This window comes from Sebastes umbrosus, chromosome 4, assembly GCF_015220745.1.
Source record: "Sebastes umbrosus isolate fSebUmb1 chromosome 4, fSebUmb1.pri, whole genome shotgun sequence".
Taxonomy (NCBI): Eukaryota; Metazoa; Chordata; class Actinopteri; order Perciformes; family Sebastidae; genus Sebastes; species Sebastes umbrosus.
In genome coordinates, this window is record NC_051272.1 from 5,958,458 (window position 1) to 5,979,819 (window position 21,362).

Here is a 21,362-nt window from a genome sequence, read left to right on the forward strand (position 1 = left end):
GAGCTAAAATTACCCTCCTCACTCTGCTTTGGTACGGATATAGGTGAGTACAAATAGAAGGAAGAGGGAAAGGGAGAGACGGGAGGGTGGAAAGGATAAATGGATGAATGAGAATGTGAATGGATCGTGAATGGGAGGAGAAAGGTAAGTTTGGAAAAGGTTTTTGAACATGCAAGTTTTGAATTGTGACGCAGCAGAATTGCATCTTTGTCTTGGTACCAGACTAGTTTTCAGCGTAACTACAGCAAACTTCTACTTAAAGCAAGTAAAATAAGGACAAAAGTTCATACTTCCATACAAGTTTATGATAAAAATCCAATGAAACATCATTGATTCATACAAAGTAGCATAGTCAGCCAATTCAACTTAAGCTCTAATAAAAAAAGAAAACAAGATTAAATAAAAAGGTAGAAAGAAATGCATTCATCAACATGTTCCAAAACAAGAGGATCTTTATCTTTTCCTACAACAATCCGACAAAAATATTTATCAGTTACAACTTGGCAGTCTTTTGTTCCACAAAAATACACAGAATAATATTTAAAAAATGAAGGGGGGGAAAAACATCTAGATTTACTTGAACTATCGCCGTGGCCAAGAGGATTATGGGGAGTAAATGATGAAAAGTCTGGGCCCTTTGTCTGATATTATGAAACCCAAACCCCGACCCCCCCCCACCCCTCCAAAAACAACAACACAAAAAACCGGGATGTGCGAGTTGGAAAGTGAAAAAGACGTGGAGACCAGTTAAAAAAAGAGTAGGTGACAAATAGTCCGTCTTGGTGCGGAAAAGATCCTGATGCGATGCAGTTCAATGAGCAATATGTACTGTATGTGTGTGTGCGTGCGTCTCAATAGATTCGGCCTCGGCTCCTGTTTCCTCGGCCTCCGAAGCCTCGTCCTCGGCCGCCCCTGAAACCGCCACGCTGCTCTGGAGTTACAAAAAAACAAAACAAACAGGTCAGTGTGTACATATTATGGACTATAACCTGATCAACATTGCATTCTTGAGGCTGATATCTATATGTGAGAATTAAAAAATAATAATTATATAGATCAATATTCAACATCATGTTTGATAACCACAACAGAAGTTTAAATGCTAAAGGATATGTGCTGAGCTGGACAGTTGTAGTTGAAAAATAAACTTGGTGTTCTGGTGACAAACTATGTAAAACAACTCAAAGTGCAGTATAAAGTAAATAAAAAGGTGAACATGCTGCAAGACAGTGTTTACAAAAATGAACAGAACAAAAAAATGCCACAGTGCTCCTCACCATAAGTAAAATTGCCAATGGTGGCGCTGTACTTGCCGCTGGGGGGATTGTAGATTTGCCGCGCGTCCCTCCGGGGCTGAGGAGAAACCTGTTTTTGTGTGCTGCCGCCGGAGCCCATCTCCTCACCGGACGGGCGCTTGGCCCTACACAAACACAAACACAAAAGGAAAGAAGATGAAGACCTAATGGAGCAACAAGGACACTCAGCTGCCTCGGCTGTATGTACGGCTTCTGATTGCTAAATCAGTGGGAGCAGACTTACGCTACTGCCTCTGCCTTCTGGACAGGTTTCCAGGATAGAGTGACTGTGCTCTTGAATGATGGAGGGTTGTGGAAGAGATCCTGAAAAAAAAAAAAAAATAGAACTATTGGTTGCAATGCAGAGTTTATATTTTAGTCTCCTGATTCACTAAGATACCAGAAAAATAGAAACCATGTACATTGTAATGCAATAATATGCAGTCCTTATAATAATCTCCCTTGTCAGAAAAGTTCTGTGTTTAGTTTTGTGTTGTTGCAGTGGATCTTATTATTATTGTAAGGGGTTTCTTCACGTTTTAACATATTGTAGCTCAGTATAACACCATATAGTATGAAAACACCTTACCTTGATGAGGACGTTGATGTTGTTTGTGATCTTGAGGGCCACCACTTTGATCTTATTCTGATTACACAGAGAACACGAGTTAGTCCGAGATATTTTACAGCAGAATTCAAACAATTTGCACTGCTCAGTCTGCATTGGGGATGTCACGATACCAGAAATTTCGCAGTCAATACCAGTGCACTTCCACGATTCTCAATACCAATTCGATACCACGGTAAAAGTTAAACAATAAATCCCATGTACTTCAACATGCACTCCTTTTTCACCCTTTGCATCCTGGTTTTTGTTAGAAAGTTAAACAGGTCATAATTCCTTCTCTATTATCTATTTTATATTGCTGTGAAAACATCTCCTTCAAACAACTGGATTTATTCAAGTTTCTCACCAAAAACTAAACTTTACAAGATTACATTTGAACACATCATGATAACATTAGAATCCTCCGTCCTTCGCCCAATACCATTTATTAGTGAATAGAGCCTGAACGCATCATAATGTAAATCAATGGCAACTCCCATGTTGAAGTCAGCAGGACGAAAGCTAGTTAACGTTAGCTGTTAGTGAGTTCACTGCATCTCAAACACATTTCTATCGTCCCGCCATTAGTCTCGTGCCCTGACGCTACTTGTGGTACCGTAGAAAAACAAGTACCGTCATGTTTTCAGAATTTTGGCATCGACTTGGTACCGAAGTATTGGTTCTCGTGACATTGCTAGTTTGCATTTTTGTTGACTGTAGGCATTAAGTTTATACAGAGCAGTCGTTACCTCGTCTGTCTTCAGAGCATCTCCTGTCTTGCCTTGCAGTGCTACTCGCAGCTGTCTGATGTAAACCTGCAGGCCTCTGGCAAAATACTGTAACCTGTTGAAACACAAAGCACATTCAATTCCATGTGAAAAGTGTCAGTTTTTGTATAACATGACCAAGAACATACCCATCAAACACACCCGACATGCTCACTTATTTTACTAATTGTACTCTAGGAGACTTTTCTTTGTGCGTCACTCTCTCACCTGATCTTGAAGTCTTTGAGGCGCTCGGCGTCCACTTTTTCGAGGAGGAAGTCCGGCAGCTTCTTGCCCAGCTGGTGGAAGCCGAAGAGGAGACACTCCACGTAGCTGAACTGCAGTTTGGGCTCCTCGCTCGCCGAGTTCTCGCCGTTCTCTGCCTCATCTGGTGGCAGAGGCATGAACTCCTACACAAAAATCATGACCAGAACCTTTTTGTTAGCCTCCTTTATGGTCAAAAAGCTTAGACCATTAGGGTTTACTGGAACAAAGGGATTTATGGGAGTTTAGTCTTCCTTATTTTAACAATTATTTTGGAGCCTGCACTGAAACTACATCTACAATAAATCACTACTATTAGACCTCTTTGTACTTTATAGATCAGTCTATGAGGACATGTTTCAATAAATTCTCCCCTATTTTGAGTTTAACAACTCTGACAGTCGTAGCTGCAAAAATGTAGGCTTTAAAAAAGGAAGGTCGTTGGTTCAAATACCCAGACGGGACAAACTGTGTGAATAAGTCACGTTCACTGAATGTCCAAACAACTGCTATTAAAGTATCCTTCACCAGAAAATTAATCCTTAGTTGGCCAGGGGCCCACAGTAGAAAGCTGACTGAGATGATGCACAACAATATGAACGTAAAGCAAAGAAATACTAGAAAGAGCAGTAAAAATCTCAGAATGGATCAGGGGAAATCTGCCAATGTGTATTTTGATTTTTAAGTGTATTCCTCCATGTCCAACGACAACATGACAGGCCGTTCTCACCAGCAGCTTGGTAAACAGCATGTTGAGGTTGGGCTCCAGCTTTTCCATGTCTCCACAGAACGGACTCATCTCAGCCAGCAGCTTCAGCACCTACACACACACAAACACACACACACAGCTTAGCAGATCCCCTCACACAGTGTAATGTGCATTGCTAATGAGAAACAGTGTTGCGTGGTGCAGACTAATGACCCATTAACAACATGCAGTTGGCTGACACCTCTGACAGGTGGCTGCCACGCTGACTTTGTTTACTACTACAACCGCTCACCAAATGTCAAACATTAGGAGTATCGACCTCACACCAGTGGCCATATTCGTCAGGCCTCTCGGGAATGGAAGTGCTGATTCAAGCTGAATAAATGAAGGTCGGGAAACTAGTCTTTTGTCTAATGGCCACACTGGCTTGTAACCTGAAACACTGACCAGGTATAGAGTTGCGAAGTGGGAGAGGGAGCGGTGTTAATGTTATTTAACATAGAAATACAAGACTCTCCAGGATAAAGTTACAATCCTTTAGGTTTATGTTATGACCCCCAGTTTTAATCATTTCATCTTTGTGTCTGAGAAATCGGGTTTTATCTGTCATTTTGGCGTGGCGAACGGGTCTAAATACTACAATACCCATGAGCCTCGGCCGCTTTTTGAATGGAGATGAGGCCAGTCAGAGGTGCAAATCAGAGCAGTAGCAAATTCACAAATTCACAAATCTTCTTTTAGATCTGACTTAGGATGTGGTAAGGGTGTGAGCAATAAATATAAAAAGCAAAAATTCACCTCCAACTGAATGTCCAGCTCAGCCACAGGACTTGTCAGAGCGCTGAGGTTGGGCAGGACTCGTTCACAGAAGTAGGTTACAAAACGTGTGGAATGGACATTTTTCTACAAGACAAGAGAGAACTATGATTAATTCACACTTTAATTATAGCAAACCATAATTACTTGTCATGAATGTATGCATATGATGTGAATAAATGTAAAAACAGACAATGTGTGCTACGTGTAGAGCTGCAATTTGTCAATTAACTGATCAACAGAAAATTAAATAGCAACTATTTTGATAATCGATTAATCGTTTAAGCCTCTTTTCATGCAAATATGCAAAATATTCTCTGGCTACAGCTTCTGAAATGTGAGGATTTGCTGCTTTTTTCTTTGTCTTGTGTAATATTAAACTGAATATCTTTGCAACAAGCGATGCGAAGACCAACTTTGGGTGTTAGTGATTAGCAAAAACAGTGACATTTACACTACATTTAAAACTAAACCATTAATTGAAAAAATATATAATGGTTAGTTGAAGCCTTAACTGAATGTTATGAATGAATGTTAACTTGGTTGATGTAAAGTGCGTTGGTTGTACTCACAGAGAACAGTGGCAAGGCCTGACGTGTGCACTGCAGCAGGCGGTCTACAGTGTCGGGGTCGGCTGGGTTAAGGGCCTGCTCCAGGAAAGCCTGCTCCACCACCAGCTCCACCAGCTGCTGCCGCCCGTTTACTGTCTGCAGCACCCGCAGGCCCGACACGACACGCATCAACAGCACAAACTCCTCTCCTGTCACATCCTCCAGCACCTGAGAAGGCAGCAGGGAATGGAACTCTTTATCAACCTATGTTCTTGTCTGTTTTTATACCGGCTAACATCCACCAAATACTACATCATTGTTTGAACTCCCATCTATTGTCAATGTAAAAACTAGATATGTTTTTTTCCCCACAGAGTAAGCAATAAGTCAGCTGAGTTTCAGCCAATGTAGCACATAAGACAAAAGCTCATCTCCACTTTTTAAATGGTAACTAACCCCATGGCCTTTAAATCAGATCGATTATATTACAAATTCACAAGTCAGTTTCACAAAGTAACAAAATAAATGCAAGTCTTTGAACAGAAAAAAAGTAATCCTGATTCCAGTCCATTATATGGTGTGGTGTAGTTTGATATAAATTACCTGTTACATTCAGACTGACACAGAAAAAGATCACTCATCTATGATCATAGATCACTTGTCAATTCTACATTATATGCTAACCTTCTTTGTCTCCGCAAAGACGTAATCCTCCACCTCCTTTGTCATGACTTCCTCTGTCAGGGTCTTCAGTTTTGTTGACAGAAACTTGATGGCCCGTTCCCGCACTATGTCCTCTCCCTGCAGGATCTGAGAGAAGAGGCCTCCGAGAGTACCTGGACGACAAAAGACAGCAGTAGATGGGATTGTGTGCAAGTGAATAATTACAAACTCAATGGGATTACAACCCAAATCTCAATTAAGGATGCAACGATCATTAAATACACAGCAAGTTGACTGGTTGATATCTCATGTTTACAATCAGAACATTTGTGAAGACATACAGGATAAGATGATATTCTGGTCCCAGTCCTAAATATTATGAGGGGAAATAAACTCCTTTAGATCTAGATTAGATTCCAATGGCAGATCTACCTGCTGTGATGGATGAATGATGAAGTCAGTAGGGGCAATACACACAGGCACTTGTATAAAAGTATGGACCCTGGACAATTACTTAAAACACGCCTAATGACGTCCTTTGATTCACATGGCCAGTGAGACAGCCCTTAGCAAAACAACACGGGTTACAATAAACCATCTCAACAAGCAGAAAGAAATCTCACTCTGGAATAAATACCCCAAGGAGGAAGTGCAAGCAAGTCATTTTTTAGTGTCCTCTTTCTGCACAGCTCTGAACTGAACTGAATAATTGACAAGCATACAAGTGCACGGTTTTGGATCAACAGTGGGGGAAAGCAACGCTTACCTTTGGCATCTATCTTGAAGATAGAAACAAGTGCTCCATTCACTTGGTTGAACTCTGCTGTATCATCTGAAAGCACAAAAAAATACAGATTCTCCATAAATCGTTCTATTTAATATTAGTAAATTCAACAGACTAATGTGCTGTTCGGACTGACAAGCAAATCTGATTTCCAGGATATCCAATGAATTATACTAACTGAAAAACAGATTATGATATTCTGAATGGATCCTAGCTGTGCAAGTAAAGTAAACAACATGGTTGTATTTATAGTATAACCCAAACTCAGTTTTTCAGTGAGGGCACTTGTATATATATATAAAATAAAAAATAAAAAATAAAATACCAAAAAAGGTAAGTATCTTAAGTGTTTAGCTTGAGGCATCCAATACCTGTCTGAAGGAGCTGGGTGAGAATATCTGCAACTCTGAGGATGTTCTCGCCAGTTGCAAACCGTGGAAGCTCCTTGATGGCCTGCCGTCGGATCTGGACGAAGGCAAGCACAAATACACACAGAGGGGATTGTTATGATAGAATAAAATAAAATGACTACTATCAATCTAACACATAGAACCTGCAATGTATATAATAAACCCAAGTTTATTAGGTACACCTGTGCCCTTTAATACTCACCGACACATCCTCATCTTCACAAAGATCAAGCTGAGCATTGATGGCTGAATCGGCAAGTTCCGGGAAGCTGCTGAAGAACTTGGGAATAAACTGTGCTGCCAGGCGCTTCTCCTTCGGGCCACCCTTTACGCCATCCAAGATTACTTGGTAGGCATCTTTGTGCTGCAGAATAAATAAAAAAAGAGCGAATCAATAAACATGTGCAAGATATATAACTATTGTATTGTAATTCCTTGTCAACCTCACATTACAATATATAATATGATGTTGGTTCCAAATTGAAAGTGACTTGTTTGGTCCAAAGCTCACTGTTTTGTGGCAGTCACTGGAACAGTGGTGCAACGTGCATACAGTTGAACCTTTTAAATGTGGGGCATTGAGTGAGTGGGTGTTACAGTTCACCTGGTTATTTAGAAATGCCTGTATGTATGCATGTTTACTGAACCTACCCTGCTTGAATAAGGGACATTCTGCTCTGGTGTATGATCATCACTTGATGCATCTATGCATGTTTTTACAAATAAATGTAATTTTTGCAGTTATGGAGTGTATCCCCCAGCCTGTGAAAACAGTTGAGAAAATAACCCTGGTAGTTTCATCCATGCTTTAACTGGGCGACTAGAAATTGATACCAGAAAACCTGCATTACAAACTGGGGGTGAGAATTTTGAAAGAAGAAGAGTATTTAGCAAGGACCTAGGCACTATAACAAAGATGCTATATGGCTAAGTTGCATTGTGGGTTTTCTACTACAGGCTAAAAGTTAGGAAATCTCAGGCTCTGCAGCATTTGATCTCGACTTCTCTTTATTATTTGTCTCCTGTAAGTCCCCTAATGTTATGGAAAGGCAACAATGCACACTTGAATACCTTCTTTAACTAGCAGCCTGGTAAGATATGTGTGTCTTTCGTTCATTTACTAGAAGATATCTCAAAATGACAATGGAGGAGGTGCCATTATGTTTCTGATACACATGTAGATTGGGTAGTCACAGTAACAAAACAAACCAGTGTGCCTCTGTTAAACAGGGAGGAGTAACCCGACCTGCAAACTGCCAAAAGAAATCTGCATGATCACTAACCTGTGAGTGTTAACCATGTGCTCTATGTCAAGTAAAGTCAAGTTCAATTTATTTCTATAGCACATTTAAAACAACATGAGCACACCAAAGTGCTTTACAGACATAGTGCAGAATAAAAACAGGTCCACAGAGGAGACAACAAAATCACACACAGACAGAGACAAAGATAAAAATCCATGAGTAAAGACTGTTATAATGAGCATTATAAAAGGCCAACTAGTAAACCCAATTCAAGTACATTCAAAAGCCAAAGAGAAGAGGTGGGTCTTGAGCTTTGAAAGACTCCGTAGAGGGAGCAGCTGAAACTCACATTTTAAAGTGAAGTAAGTATTTTTCCAAATGTGTCGTCAAAAAGTTGCTATCAGTATCCAGAGAAACATTCTCTTGAATGAGAAGTATTGCATTGAATCTGAGTAAACAACCTGAGCTTAATTAAGTAGTTAACTAGTTTAAAAGAAAATAGTCTCGCTGGTTAAGTAAAATAAACGTTTAGTTGACTCAAACAATAATAAATACTGAGTTAGTACCGCCTCACAATGGTCGCTATGGCTATAGGCCATTAACGTTAGCACGGTCACTACAGTTAGCCCAAGGCCTATGGACGGAGGCTAGGTCAAAGGCGGATATGCGTCTAGTAGTACGAGGTATTACGCATGCGTAGTGTAGACCATATTCTACTGCGCATGCGCAATACCGCCAAAAGATATGACGCGTGTTCCATCCTCCTCCAATAGGCCTTGAGTTAGCCTAGCTACAGTTAACCAGCTAGCCTAGCACGCACACAACATTGTTATGTAGCTCAGTGGTTACAACAAAGTTAACAATTGTGGAGGTAAAAACAAGGTAATGCAGCAAAGCAACAAAGCTGCTGATTTAATAATGTTTTTAAAATGAGTAAATAGTGTTTTATGTACCTGGCTGAGGTTGTCCTTAGCATCAGCTAGCACCCCGTAGCTCCGGTACAGATCCTCGATAGTGACCGCCATCAGCGTGCCGCTCACACAGAAACACACACGATAAAAACCCTCTCTGCTCGCTTCTGCTCTGTTCTACAGGACCGTAGCTCAAACAACCGCCGTGTTGTCTGGGTATATGTGGTTCGGAAAGGGAACGGGGAGATGAAATTGAATGAAACACCCCCAACGACGGTCTGCTGTCTTCCCGCAGTCTCTGGTGTGGAGGCTAACGATGCTACGGAACAATGAGTGCATTGCTGTAGCCAATCACTGGGAGGCTGACAACACACGTGACCGCTGGTGTGCGCAGAACTGGTGCGCAGTAAAAAAGAACTTCTGTCAGTATAAGGCTGACATGTAAACAGATGCAGCCTTATACTGACAGAACTCCCTTTATTTTATTATATGTATTGTATTTAAACTAGAAGTATTCTACTTTTTTATTTTACTCTCATATGCTTATATATTATATAATGTATAATATAATATATAATCTAATTATAAACATTTGTCATCTAATCAACTTTACATAGTAAAAAAAAATTATATATATATATATAATATATAATATATTTATATAATATATTTATTTATAATATATATATAATCTATCTATATATATATTATATTATATATATTATATATAATATGTATATATATATATATATACACATATTATATATATACTGTATATCCATTTTTTTTACTATGTAAAGTTAATTAGATAAGAAATGTTTATCATTTCCTAAAATGTACAATATACTGTAATTGTTTGTATAAGAAACTTAAATAAAATGTTAACCCCCCCCCCAAAAAAAACCACAACATCTAAATAGATGCAAGTCACACACCCCATGTTATAATGCTAGGGTGACCCTGTTGATCCTTGTTGTATGTACTACTTTATTTTTGTTAGATAAGCGTCTTTCCACCTGCACGATACATACAGGTTTTGATTTTGTATTTAAGAGTTTTGGTCTCTAAAGTCACAGCTTTGCTCAAAAATCAATAAAATCTTACAACTTTTTTAGATTTGTCACATACAGGTACATACATGAAATTTGACATTTGCATTTAACCAATCCTAAGGAGCAGTGAGCTGCTCTAAAGCGCCCGGGGAGCAACTTGGTGTTCAGTGTCTCGCTCAAGGACACTTGTCGACGTCTAGACAGTAGGAATCGCTTGAACCCCCGTTTTTGCAGTTGAAAGATGTCCACTCTACCCAGCGAGCAATAACCACCTAAAAATACAAAACAGTCCATCATCATGAAACCTTTAAAGCATCAGCATGTTCGTTCTACCTCAATTGGGTCTCGAACTCACAACCTCGGACACCAAGGGCAAGTCACTCTCTTGGTGAGCTTACTGCTCAATAGTGTCCACTGATGTTTTTCAAGATATAACACTGAAGACTATATGTCCATCTTGTGGCAGATTCAGGTTCATACACAGTAATGTGTCCAGAGTCAAATCTGACTAGGAGTACTGTATTTCACCTCTGATCATAAATGATAAAAAACAGAAAGACAGTGCAAACACTTTTATTGAACTAATTAATCGCAACAAACAATTCTGTACAAGCAATTTCCTCTTCCAATAAAATGTTTCGGGCATAAAATTAATGTTGAAACACAAGGAAGTTCCAGATCCAAGAAATGTGATTTCACAGGAACCTGATTCCGGCTCCAAACTGGAACCCGTCACATATCCTGCAAGGAACAGAGAAAATCTTCTTGAACGAGTGTATGTAATGTTAACATAGGTATCTACATGATTGTACAGAAAAGGCTCAATGTTGCTCAATATTTACTGCTTTTGGTTTAATAAAACCTTAAGTGTATATTTCACACATGTAAACAGATGTGTGAGTTACATTGCTTGAGTTGAAGAGACCCACCTGTACAGGCAGTTTCAATGTGATTGTTTGGTGTATTCTGGTCGTCTCTAACTTAATCATTCATCTTACCTAAAACTAGCTAACCTAAGCAGCCTACCTGTCTCCACTCTGGACTCCCATGGGAATGCAGTAATTCAGCTCCAGTCTGGCAATATTCCCCAAACGCAGCACAATGCCCAGTCCGTATGACCAACGGATGCATTCTGCCAGTTTCTTCAAATGTGCTCGTGGCCCCTCACCTGAGTAAAAACAAACATATAACCTCAATCAGACAGAAAACAAGGGTGTCTGCAAAGTCCTGCATCAACAGTTTGAGCTCTACTTCGTCCAATCACAGCATTCCTCTGTCCAAACATTTATTACAGAGATGCTCGTTCTTTTTCCAACTACTCACCATAGTTGAGGTTACAAAGGTTTCCGGCATTGAGGAAGAAATGTGTTCTGAAGAGGTCACCGAAGCCCCCCTTGCCTGGTCTGAAGGGTAGAGGGGTGTAGAGATGGAGGCCTCCAGCCCAGTAGCCCTCTCCTCCCAGGTAATCGCCTGCCATACCAATAATTCCAGCACACAACCTTTCAATTAACCATCAAACTTCAGTCTGGTTACCCAGCAACTCAGCCAAGTTAATGTCTCACCTTCACTCTGTGGGCCCATACTGTACATACTGAAGCCCCTGATACTGGTGGGGCCACCTAGATAGAACCTAGAAAGACACATAAAACATACAATATGTTATATGAGCTTTCTGTGAATACAGAAAGAACCCTACAGTTAGTTTCTAAATTGAATTTAGTTCGTACAATTGCAGCAATTTGCGTCAAACATTGTACATCTCTGAGTCAAATTTGAACTATTTTGAAATATTTTAGATTCAGTGTGACCTACACTTTCCGAGGATGTGCTGTATATAATATCTGCAATGTCCATCACAAATAAACATGGATTTATGCATGGATATTTGCGATGGACATTGCATAAACCACTTAGAAATCATAGAACAAAAAGACACTTCTTATAACTCCAGAACTTGCCTGAAAACCTTCACGTTTTTAAGTTTTCTTCAGTATCAAAGTAATCCAGTGATAGTTGTCTAGACATGCATGGCTACATTGCAAACAGCAACTGCTAATAGTTAATTCGGCATACTTTTAATGGTCAAAATTTAAACAAAATATAAGCACAAAAAAAAGGGCTCAAGTTTTCCAGACTTCAAAAACCCCTGGTCTTGTGGATAACAGTAATAGGGTGGTAAATTGTATTTCTTTACCTGTCTGCTATGCTTGTTGGCTTGTCACCGATGGGTAGGAGCAAACCGCCCCACAATGAGGCAGAAAGAACCTGGAAGAGAAGATGTTGTTTTTTAACATAGAAATGTATGCCTGGCTAAAGAAGGACTACACCAAGGTTTTTGGAAATTAGTCTGTTGGTCATTTAGTTCATTTTTCTGCTGACACCATCCTCACAAAAGCCTGAGTATATTACTTAAATTCTTTACTAGGACCTTGTACTTTGGCCCAGTAAAACTACTTAAAGTTAAACTGCATTAAGTGCCTTTAGATGAGATAATTTGCTAAATGGCTGAAATGTAAAATGCAGAATCTCACCGAGTCCCAGAGGAGTGTTTTGTTGAGCTGAATCTCAAAGTCCTCCTTCAGGAAACTGCTGTCTCCCCCGGTGTAACCAGCAAGTTCCTAAACAACCACAACACAAAATGTCAACCTGGTGCACACGATCAGTCATATTGTTTTCATATAGCATTTGACTGGCTTAGTGTTAAACGACAAACCTGATGGATCTTCAACAGGCCACCTCTCTTGGGGATGATGGAGGAGTTTCGGGTGTCGATGATCATAGAATGCTGAAAAACAAAATGGCACCGTTCACACAACTACTGCTAAATACTGATTTATTACTACACTGTCTCTTTTCACTATTCAACATAATTCATATCCACCGTTCACTTTCCCCCACACAATGTTATTGGGATGTATTGTGCAAAAACATCTGAAAACCCTGATGTAAGCACTGAATACCAGCTTTGCTATTAATTCTCTGAGAGCAGACTTCATGAAACCACACAGCTATTTCAAAGACCATAGTCAAATTTCCAATGTAAAATAGGAGACAAATACCGAAAGCGAGGACTTGAGGGAATGGCCGCTTTCCTTTCGGACAGCAAACGAGGCAGTGCGAGCCAGACAGCCCAGCTCTCTCCACACTCCCTCCCACTTCAGGGTTTGGTTGGTCTTCCACACTGGGAACTGTGGGGGATAAATTGGTAATAAGACAACAGTTTATTATTTTGTTTGCACAGATCTCATGCAGTAAATGAGCATACAGCATGCATTGTTTGTAACATAGCAACTTTTGTCTCCTTAAAGGTTCAGTGTGCAGGATTAGGTGGCATCTAGTGGTGTGATTACAGAGCGCAACCAACTGAGTACCCTCGACTCACTCCTCCCTTTCCAAGAATGCTGATTATAAGATAACGAAAACATAACGATTCTCAGTTTTCATGTGATTATACACTAAAGAAAACACAGATCTAAATATTATATTAATTTCTGCTAATACTGTATATCCCCCAAAATGCTACACTATACCTTTAAAACATAGGGAAAATAATGGCTCTGTCAAAGCCTTCTTTCATCATCCTTCCATAAATTAATGTTAATGTCAGTGCAATACAATTATTTTACTTTGTAAAGTAACAAAACTCCAGCCAAAACTTGACTTTATGGTCCCTAACAGAACATTTTGATGCCTTCTATTATGACTCCTTTCAGCTTATTTTGTTAAAATACAACCTAAATGTGTTAATTCACTTCATCCATGTGCAAAGACTTAACAGCAACATTTTTAACTGCACAAAATGAACAAAACAATAAGCATATACAGTAAATGAAACAAGTATTTACGCTCAGTTCTCCAGAGATGCCTCGATCCGTCTCCCTCAGTGAACTCCATGGAAACTGACCTGTTACTTTGTACATGTTGAGTGAGATGCTGGAAGTGAAAAAAGAGAAGAAGAAATGTCAAAACCCTGCTAGGATTCCTTTGTGATTATACCCATCTATTCTATAGTTAGAGCGTAGATTGCTCAGGCATGTACCTCCTCACTGATGGACCCAAATCTAAAGCTGAAGTACCAGGAGAGTCACCTTATGTGCACAATGTCCAACCTCAACCTCCATGCTAAACTGAACTGCAGAACTTATCGCAAAAGAAGAAGCCGTCCTGCAGATACAGTAGATACACATGCATACCATGTATCAAGGTGAAAACAAGTGTATTTTTTGAAGCTGTTCATATCTTACTTGCGTTCAAAGTTTCCTGGTTGGGGTTTGAAGAAGGACAGGCCGTATGACGTCTCTTTGGTGCCGTAGGAGAACTGGAAGGTCATTTTCTCTGCCCGACCTAATGCATTGGGCAACTTCACACCCAGTACCTGAAAATTAAAGCGGGGGAAGTTATTATGGTTTCCATTATGTATTTAGAAGCAACCTAACTAATAAAACATAAAATGTAAAAGACATTTCAACTCAATACGTCTGAAAAAAATGCATAAAAAAGCACAAACAGATAGATTTTTGGGTCAAGGTGAAATAAGTCAAATGGTCTTTATAGAAAGGAATTGGTAAACCAGTGTATTGAAGCTCTGATTTGGATCCAAATCAGTATGTGGCCTTTCAGGAAGTAGATGGTGACATGAGCCATTGTAGCGCTCACCATGCTTCCTTCATTGTTTCCAACCATGGTGTTGTAGCTGCCCGTCATCCGTCTCAGCTCGGTGACTTCAAACGTCACGTCGAGGCCGTTAGGAAGAGCATCTTCACCTGAAGAGAAGAGTTAATTATTTTATGTTCGGTTTAAAACAATAAGCCAGATGATGTATAAACAACCCGATTTCAGAAAATGCATCTTTAAAATGTGTACATTTATTTGGAAACTGCATTTGTGTAATCATAAGAGCGTGCAGAGACTGACATTACCTCGTGAGGTGTCAATAACAACTTCCACTTTTCTGAAGATACCGAGACGCAGCAGCTTCTGTCGGGCTTCGTGGGACTTTCGCATCACCTGCACAACAAATTAAACCATGTTTTGACGTCAGTAACGGTAACTCACAAGTATTGATTAGTACAGCTGTATCAACATGCACCTACATCAATCAGGTTCTTTGCCCGGAAAACTCCTGCGATTTCATAAGTCAACAGGTCCTCCTTCGTTCTTCCGAGCCCATCTATGTGCACTCGTTGAACTACAACCTGATAAGAGAAACAAACAGCATTAGGAACATTAAGAACACCCAAAACAAACGAAAAAAACACTCAGTCAAATATTATGATGCAGTTTCTCCCTTCTATAAAATGTCCACTATAGCTGCAGTTTCCTGGCATATCAGGTTGTGTTTCACTGTTTCAGTTCTTTCATTTACAGCTTGTGGTGTGGACATGAGCCAAGGAATCTCTTATTTCTATGCTGGCAAAGCACAAACCTAGTGTGTGGGTACAGGTCTGGTAATGTGAGAGTGTCTGGTGTAAATACCGTCTGGAACAAAACAAATCTTACATCCTTGTTTTCAAGAACTTCTTGCTTCTGCTCGTGCTCGATGTCCGGAGCCTCGATGTCGTCGGGTTGAACTCCTAGCTCTGGCCCTCGCATGGGCAGAGGGTCCAGGCTCTGCAACACACAATATGAGGAAAAAATATGTAATCACAATCAAAGGTCATACCGTGTTTTACCAATCAAATAAATTGGAGTGGATTATGACATGAAGAGGGGTTAAAATTCTATAATTACACACATGTTATACATGTTGTTGGGTGTTCTCGTTATTCATTATATGCCCAGCAGCAGAGTAAGGCTAATCATTTGGTCTATAAAAGTAAGAACAACTGTGAAAAATGTCCATCACAGTTTCCCAGAGTCCAAGATGACAACTTCAAATGTCTTGTTTACTGTTCGACCAACAGACCAAACCCCAGATATTCAGTTTAAAATTATATAAAACAGAGAAAAGCAGCAGATCATCACAATGGAGAAGCTGGAATGAGAGAATGATTGGACATTTTTGCTTATAAAATTATTGAAATGAAAATGATTAATCGATAATCAAAATAGTTGCTGCTTACTGGTCGACTGACTCATCAATTGTAAGCAATTGATTGTTTCAGAGCTACACCACACCGTAATACAGGGAGACACAATTTACATAAAATATCCTTTAACTGTTCAAATAAAAAACGACATCAATTGTGAAATTGTTGTCATTTTTTTAAAAATAGTCTGAAAATTGTACCGAGTTTGGTTGGTGACACATCCATGTCTATCCTTTGATGCAATATATACCTCACGTGCAACTACCTTTGTTTACATTTTATTTCTTACATCTACCCTACCTATTTTAAAGTGCAATTACCTCTGTTTACATTACATCTATTTTACCTATTTTATTCCTCAAGTGTAATACCTCTGTTTATATTTATTTATTACATCTACTTTACCTGTTTCATTTGCTTTATAACTGTGTGTGTTTTACCTGTTACATGTTTTACCTGCCAAGTATTTGTTTTAAAGCACTGACCAGAAGTGGCAACTGTGAATCTCGTTGTATTTAATATGATGACAATAAAGCTTTCTATTCTATGTTATTATCATATATGCATTAGAAAAATGGGAAAAGCACGGGAAAATAAACTGATGAATGAATAAATGTGTTCTGTTAATCTGTCATGCTCATTTTATTTTTTTAAGTTTTTCCTCTTTTTTTTTGGCAGAGTGAACTCATCTAATTTTTCATTCAACAGGTTTTGAACCAAGTAATTGGAGGATAAAGGACAAGAACAAAGCTTTATATTTCCTTTTACACTCCATTTGAATGATATAACTAATAATATGTATTGATTATTGACTAATCTGGCCCTGGCTGCAGCCCTGTACAAAATCTATTGGATAAGGATAATGAGTGAGTAATAGTGTAAACAAGACTGAGAGTGCAGTAAACACAAGCTGTTGTCAAAGTGTGCTGACTGCAGCAGAACTACAGTGAGTGGAGGAGCCACTAGCATCTGTCATCCCTGTCAATGGGATGTATCTACAGCTGCACACACACAGTCTCTACGTTTAAAAGGTGAGGTTCAAAACTAACTACAGCAGCAGGGATTAATAAACTGAGTGTGTTGCCATAAAGCTGCTCTTGTTGGACCTTGTTGCATGTACAGTATGTTCAGTGTGGGCCTTTTCTTGCAGCACAGCAGATAACTGGCTGCACACACGGAGAGGTCAAAGTCCTGCTGGAGCTAACCCGGTCACCGGACAGCTCCTTACTTACCCGGGCGTGGACGGTGCCCATGCTGAGCTCCACAGGGCGCGGTCCTCCCGGTGAATACGGAGGAAACTTTGAGTGGAAAAAAGAGCAACTAATTTAACCTAGAAGGAACCGGAGAGAGGCGGCGAGGCTCCGTAAAGGAGGAGAACATGTCACTTCCTGAACACGCCCTCTGCTGGGAAGCATTCAGGACAACAACGCTGCAAAATGTAAAGACAAGAAAAGAACACATATATAATAACACTATTTCTACTAATAATATTATTATTATTTAATATGAATTGATACAACATTATATGTAATATTATATTTATTATTATCATTATACCACTATTTCTACTAATAATATTATAATTATTTAATATGAATTGATACAACATTATATGTAATATTATATTTATTATTATCATTATACCACTATTTCTACTAATAATATTATAATTATTTAATATGAATTGATACAACATTATATGTATTATTATACGTATTGTTATAATTATACTTGTATACTATAATAATAATAATAATCATTATTATTGTTATAATTATAATAATGATAATTTGTATTGTTATTATCATTATTATTAATAATAATAATAATAATAATAATTATTATTATTATTATTATATGTATTATTTATAGTATTATTATTATCATTATCATCATCATCATTCAAGGTATTCAAGGTAAATGCTACTGATGATGATGATGATGTTTTTATAAATAATAATAATAATAATAATAATTATAATACAATTAAGAGCTTCATTTTAAATTCAAATTGCAAAAGATCATGTCCTGTTTTAAAATGTATTTTCCTGATTTTGTTAATTAATTTAATTTAATTTAATTTAATAAAAAAAAAGACATATTAAAAGTTGTGTTTTTGTAATAGGTACTATTTCTTATAAACAAAATCAAAAATAAAACAATAGCACTTGTGTTTTAGGCAAAGGAGTAAACTAAAGTATTGTCTTATTAGGTTGGAAACATAATGCATCTTCAATGTATAAGACATTAATAAACTGACCGATGGTGTGAATTTAAACCACTGGGAAAGATTTTTGTTTTATTTTAATATCAGATTAGAAGGGGGAAAATAACTTTTCAGGACTTGGATGTAAATTTAGGATACATAATACCTGTTGTACGCTTTTATCATTTACTTCTTTGCATGAGAGCGCTGAATAAACAGTTGTATCTCATCACATATTGCACCTTGACATGGTGTTATTTCTTGAAGCACGGCAACCTCCAGTTTTTAGAAGACATTCCACAACAATATACAACTGTTGACTTTAGTTAAAAGGCTGTTGAACACTTGAATGAAAACTACCTGAATCAGATTACATATTAACATAGAAGTTTAATAACAATAATTATATAAAATGTGCTAATTTTACAAAACACAGCTCCACATACTGTAAGGCCCAGTCCCAATGACAACATCCAAATGCATATCAACATTATGTCATGGAATAAATAATAGCTGAATGGAAATCAACAAACTTAAGTTCACTCTTGTTCATATGTTGCTGAGCATCTCTGCAGGCCTTGAGACCTGTAACAACAAAATTAGACAAAAATTACTTTCATATTAGGGTGAATTTTAAAATGCTGGTGAATATTGTCTTTGTCATGCTGTTCAGATTTTACAAGGTGCTCTTACGCTTCTGTTTTGAAGGTTTTATGGGATATTCTGTCTTCATTTACACCTTCGGGACATTCATTGATGTCTTTTATGCCCAGTGTAGTCAGAGCTGTGAGGGAAAAGGCTCTGTGATTAGTTATCCACAGTGTCATTTAGCATTTTTCTGTATGAAGTAATAATTGGGTGAGTTAAAAGTACCTATTGGTGACATGAATAAATAGGCTATACTGCATATTAAATATAAGTGTAATTATCATTTATTGGTTCTAATGAAGAAAAAACTGACTGAATACCTGACAAATACACGCATGTAAATATTGTTTATTATTTGACCATAGAATTATATTGCCAATATAAATAACAATTATGTGTTTAATCATATAGAAAGTGTGTGCAGTGTCAGTCTCTCTGCCCAGTAAAGCCTAATAGTGTCTATATATCCTGTGCTTACCCTCCTTGTATTGGGCAAAAGTGATGTATTTTTGATTAGTAGGGTCCAGGATCCCATAGATTGCATCCAGGTTGGAGTCGTTGAACAGATTCGGCCCATTCAAACCACTCTGTTGAGAAATCTTCAGCTTTTTCAGCTGCTCAACAAGAAACTCTCTGGGATTATCTGAGTGAAAGAATAAATCACAATTAATCACTGCTATTAAGGTGCATATATTGTGTTTTTGGTAATAAAAGTTAAATAGTGGAACTCTTTAAGGAAAAGTTTGCAGCATCCAAAATATTAAGAGCAACAATAGCAAATAAATAAAAGGTAATTTAAACAATAATCAGTGAAATATATGACAATGCAAAACTGATATTTTATTTAAATACACTTTGTAGACAATACAACACTAGGGTACGTTCAAGAACAGCATGATTTGTGCTGTGTTAACTGTTGTAAATAGTAACTTAACATTGTAAGACACATCACAGGAAAGACAGTGTATTGAATAGATAGATAGATAGATAGATAGATAGATACATTAGATAAATAGATAGATAGATAGATAGATAGATAGATTGTAACTTTATTGATTGGGAAATTAAAGTTTCCAGCATCACAGTTCTATAGTGCAAAACATGTAAAAAAGTTAGTAGTGCAAAGCACAAAAAAATATACCAGATATAAAAATACAAGGAGATGAAGAATACTATTAAAACTGAATATAGTGCAGAGTAACAGCTGTGATACAGGACTATTAAAAAGGGAATATAGTGCAGAAGAGACTATTAAAAAGTGAGCATAGTGCATATGTGTAATTGTGTCCTTTTTCAAACACAGTTATGTTATTATAGACAATAATAACCTATAACGTTGTTTAGGTTATTATGTATGTTTATTACAGGGTATTATTTAACCTTATCTAGCAACAGAAGGATGCAGTCCTAGTCCAGCACAGTGACTGAAAAACTAGACTAAAAGTGTTAGGTTGTTGTTGTTGTGTCTATAACTGAGATCAGCTCTAACCGGGTCTGTAGAAGAACAGCATGCTGGTCAGGTTGTCCATCAGCTCGATGATCTTGTGTTTCTTCAGATAATCAGCAGCGTCTTGTTCTTTCTGCGTCGCCATCTTTACCACCTCACTTCTGTTTAGACTCGTTGCTATGATACCCAACATCCAACGGTTGAGGCACACGCACACACGTTTGTAATTGTATATACTTGTGAGGTCCCTCAATGACGTGAAACATTATATGTTATATATATATATACAGTATATATATTTATTTATTTTATTTATAAATATACATATATATATATTATATATGTATAATTATAAATAATAATAATATAATAATAATCATAATAAATTATAATTTATAATTATAATAAAACATATAATTATAAATAATAAATGTATTTATAAATAATATTAAATAACAATATATATATTTATAAATAATAATAATAAATAATAATAAATATATTTATAAATAATATTTATTTATAAATATATATATATTTATTTATAAATATATATATATATATATTTAACATTTATTCTGTTTAAACTTGTTGCTATGATACGCCAACATCCAACAGTTGAGGCACACGCACACACACGTTTGGAGTTGTTTATACTTGTGAGGTCCCTCAATGATATGAAACATTATATTTTATAAATATATATTTATATGTATTTTTATATATATATATATATATATATATTAGGGCTTCATTATTGATTGACTGATTAGTAGTTTATACTACAAAACGTCAAAAGAATACTGAAAAATGCCAAATCACAAGTTCCTAGAGCTAAAGATGATGTTTTGACATTCCTTCTTTAGTCTGGCCAACTGTCCAAAACCCCAAAATATTTAATTTACAAACAGTACAATACAGAGAAAAGCATATCATCTTCACATTTTAAAAGCTGGAAA

The 21,362-nt window shown here is 37.5% G+C and overlaps 3 protein-coding genes across 5 annotated transcripts; all 3 read right to left on the bottom strand.

The window, feature by feature from the left end:
• Positions 1-283: 283 nt before the first annotated feature.
• api5 (apoptosis inhibitor 5) lies at positions 284-9,365 on the bottom strand. 2 transcript variants are annotated; one of them, XM_037766253.1, is made up of 14 exons: positions 9,064-9,365; positions 7,069-7,230; positions 6,828-6,921; positions 6,439-6,504; positions 5,694-5,845; positions 5,031-5,237; positions 4,441-4,545; positions 3,664-3,753; positions 2,898-3,079; positions 2,652-2,745; positions 1,885-1,941; positions 1,540-1,619; positions 1,314-1,420; positions 284-931 (listed from the first exon to the last, which is right to left on the bottom strand). In XM_037766253.1, exons 1-14 carry the CDS (start codon positions 9,133-9,135, stop codon positions 852-854), a joined length of 1,548 nt encoding a protein of 515 aa, XP_037622181.1. In that variant the 5' UTR covers positions 9,136-9,365; the 3' UTR covers positions 284-851. The 2 variants fall into 2 exon arrangements, with proteins under 2 accessions (XP_037622181.1, XP_037622180.1); XM_037766252.1 differs by having other exon boundaries at positions 1,278-1,420; positions 9,064-9,363.
• A 1,265-nt stretch (positions 9,366-10,630) lies between these two features.
• Positions 10,631-17,521, bottom strand: samm50 (SAMM50 sorting and assembly machinery component). Of its 2 annotated transcripts, none has more exons than XM_037768508.1 (15): positions 17,335-17,521; positions 15,573-15,683; positions 15,167-15,268; positions 14,993-15,080; positions 14,730-14,836; positions 14,318-14,448; positions 13,919-14,006; positions 13,133-13,261; positions 12,787-12,858; positions 12,605-12,691; positions 12,268-12,338; positions 11,636-11,703; positions 11,397-11,543; positions 11,100-11,241; positions 10,631-10,814 (listed from the first exon to the last, which is right to left on the bottom strand). In XM_037768508.1, exons 1-15 carry the CDS (start codon positions 17,353-17,355, stop codon positions 10,769-10,771), a joined length of 1,410 nt encoding a protein of 469 aa, XP_037624436.1. In that variant the 5' UTR covers positions 17,356-17,521; the 3' UTR covers positions 10,631-10,768. The 2 variants fall into 2 exon arrangements, with proteins under 2 accessions (XP_037624436.1, XP_037624435.1); XM_037768507.1 differs by having other exon boundaries at positions 11,397-11,552.
• A 1,152-nt stretch (positions 17,522-18,673) lies between these two features.
• On the bottom strand, positions 18,674-20,595 carry si:dkey-42p14.3 (EF-hand calcium-binding domain-containing protein 10). Its single transcript, XM_037767780.1, has 4 exons — positions 20,446-20,595; positions 19,435-19,599; positions 19,002-19,092; positions 18,674-18,893 (listed from the first exon to the last, which is right to left on the bottom strand). The coding sequence occupies exons 1-4, from the start codon at positions 20,546-20,548 to the stop codon at positions 18,848-18,850; spliced, it is 405 nt and encodes a 134-aa protein (XP_037623708.1). The 5' UTR covers positions 20,549-20,595; the 3' UTR covers positions 18,674-18,847.
• Between the last annotated feature and the right edge of the window lie 767 nt (positions 20,596-21,362).